Source organism: Sinocyclocheilus anshuiensis, unplaced genomic scaffold, assembly GCF_001515605.1.
Source record: "Sinocyclocheilus anshuiensis isolate Anshui unplaced genomic scaffold, SAMN03320099.WGS_v1.1 scaffold776, whole genome shotgun sequence".
In the NCBI taxonomy this organism is placed as follows: domain Eukaryota; kingdom Metazoa; phylum Chordata; class Actinopteri; order Cypriniformes; family Cyprinidae; genus Sinocyclocheilus; species Sinocyclocheilus anshuiensis.
In genome coordinates, this window is record NW_015555808.1 from 351,977 (window position 1) to 352,741 (window position 765).

Below are 765 nucleotides of genomic sequence, written 5' to 3' on the forward strand. Positions count from 1 at the left end.
ACCTTTCCTGTCCTGTCAGCCGTTATACTGTGCTCGTAACTCGTGCTCTTCAATTGCACGCACAAATATGGCAGCGCGTGCTGTAGCCCGTATCATTTCATATTAAAGCGCGAATGAAACTACGAGCATGCCTGTCAGATCCGCGTCACGTTCAGCAGCGGCAGCTCTTAAAGTAATAGCATTTAATTTAGAATTTAGTGTTTAATAACTTTATTCAATTTCTGTATATTTCTTACTTGCTGAAGGGCAGCTAAATATGACATTTATTATAATGGGTTTATGTGACTATTTTCAGTTTTAAGTTCCCTTAGATTAGTTGTTATTTTTTAAAGTCTAATAAATGTTCATATTGATAGCTCTCAATTATACTGCAATGTTGCATAGTCTAGTCAAGACTATGGTTAAATATTGGGTGGGGGGGCACACACACACAATATATATATTGTGTGTGTGTGTGTGTGTCAAGTTTGTTAACTTATGTAAACCTTTTCTTTTTAGGTGATATGCGGCTGACACCAGAAGACTTTACTCGGGCTCAGAAATACTGTAAATACGCCGGCAGTGCACTGCAATATGAGGATGTGGGCACTGCCATCCAGAATCTGCAGAAGGCACTGATGCTACTAACCACTGGCAAAGAATGAGACCATTGTGCTGTCCTCCCTAAAACCACGTGTCAGAGATCTGGCCCAGAGAAGCTGAAAAAGGACCTTTCCCTAGCCCCATCTGTATCAAAAAGAAACACTCCAAAGGATGAACCCCAAC

General features: G+C 40.8%; 1 protein-coding gene across 2 annotated transcripts in view; it reads left to right on the forward strand.

Moving 5' to 3' along the window:
* Positions 1-758, forward strand: part of LOC107675102 (vacuolar protein sorting-associated protein VTA1 homolog) — a 40,599-nt gene extending 39,841 nt beyond the window's left edge. For both annotated transcript variants that reach the window (XM_016469321.1, XM_016469320.1), the window contains one exon: positions 499-758. In XM_016469321.1, the coding sequence (XP_016324807.1) occupies positions 499-644 (146 nt within the window). In that variant the 3' untranslated portion in view covers positions 645-758. The remainder of the gene's footprint in view (positions 1-498) is intronic.
* Positions 759-765: the final 7 nt, after the last annotated feature.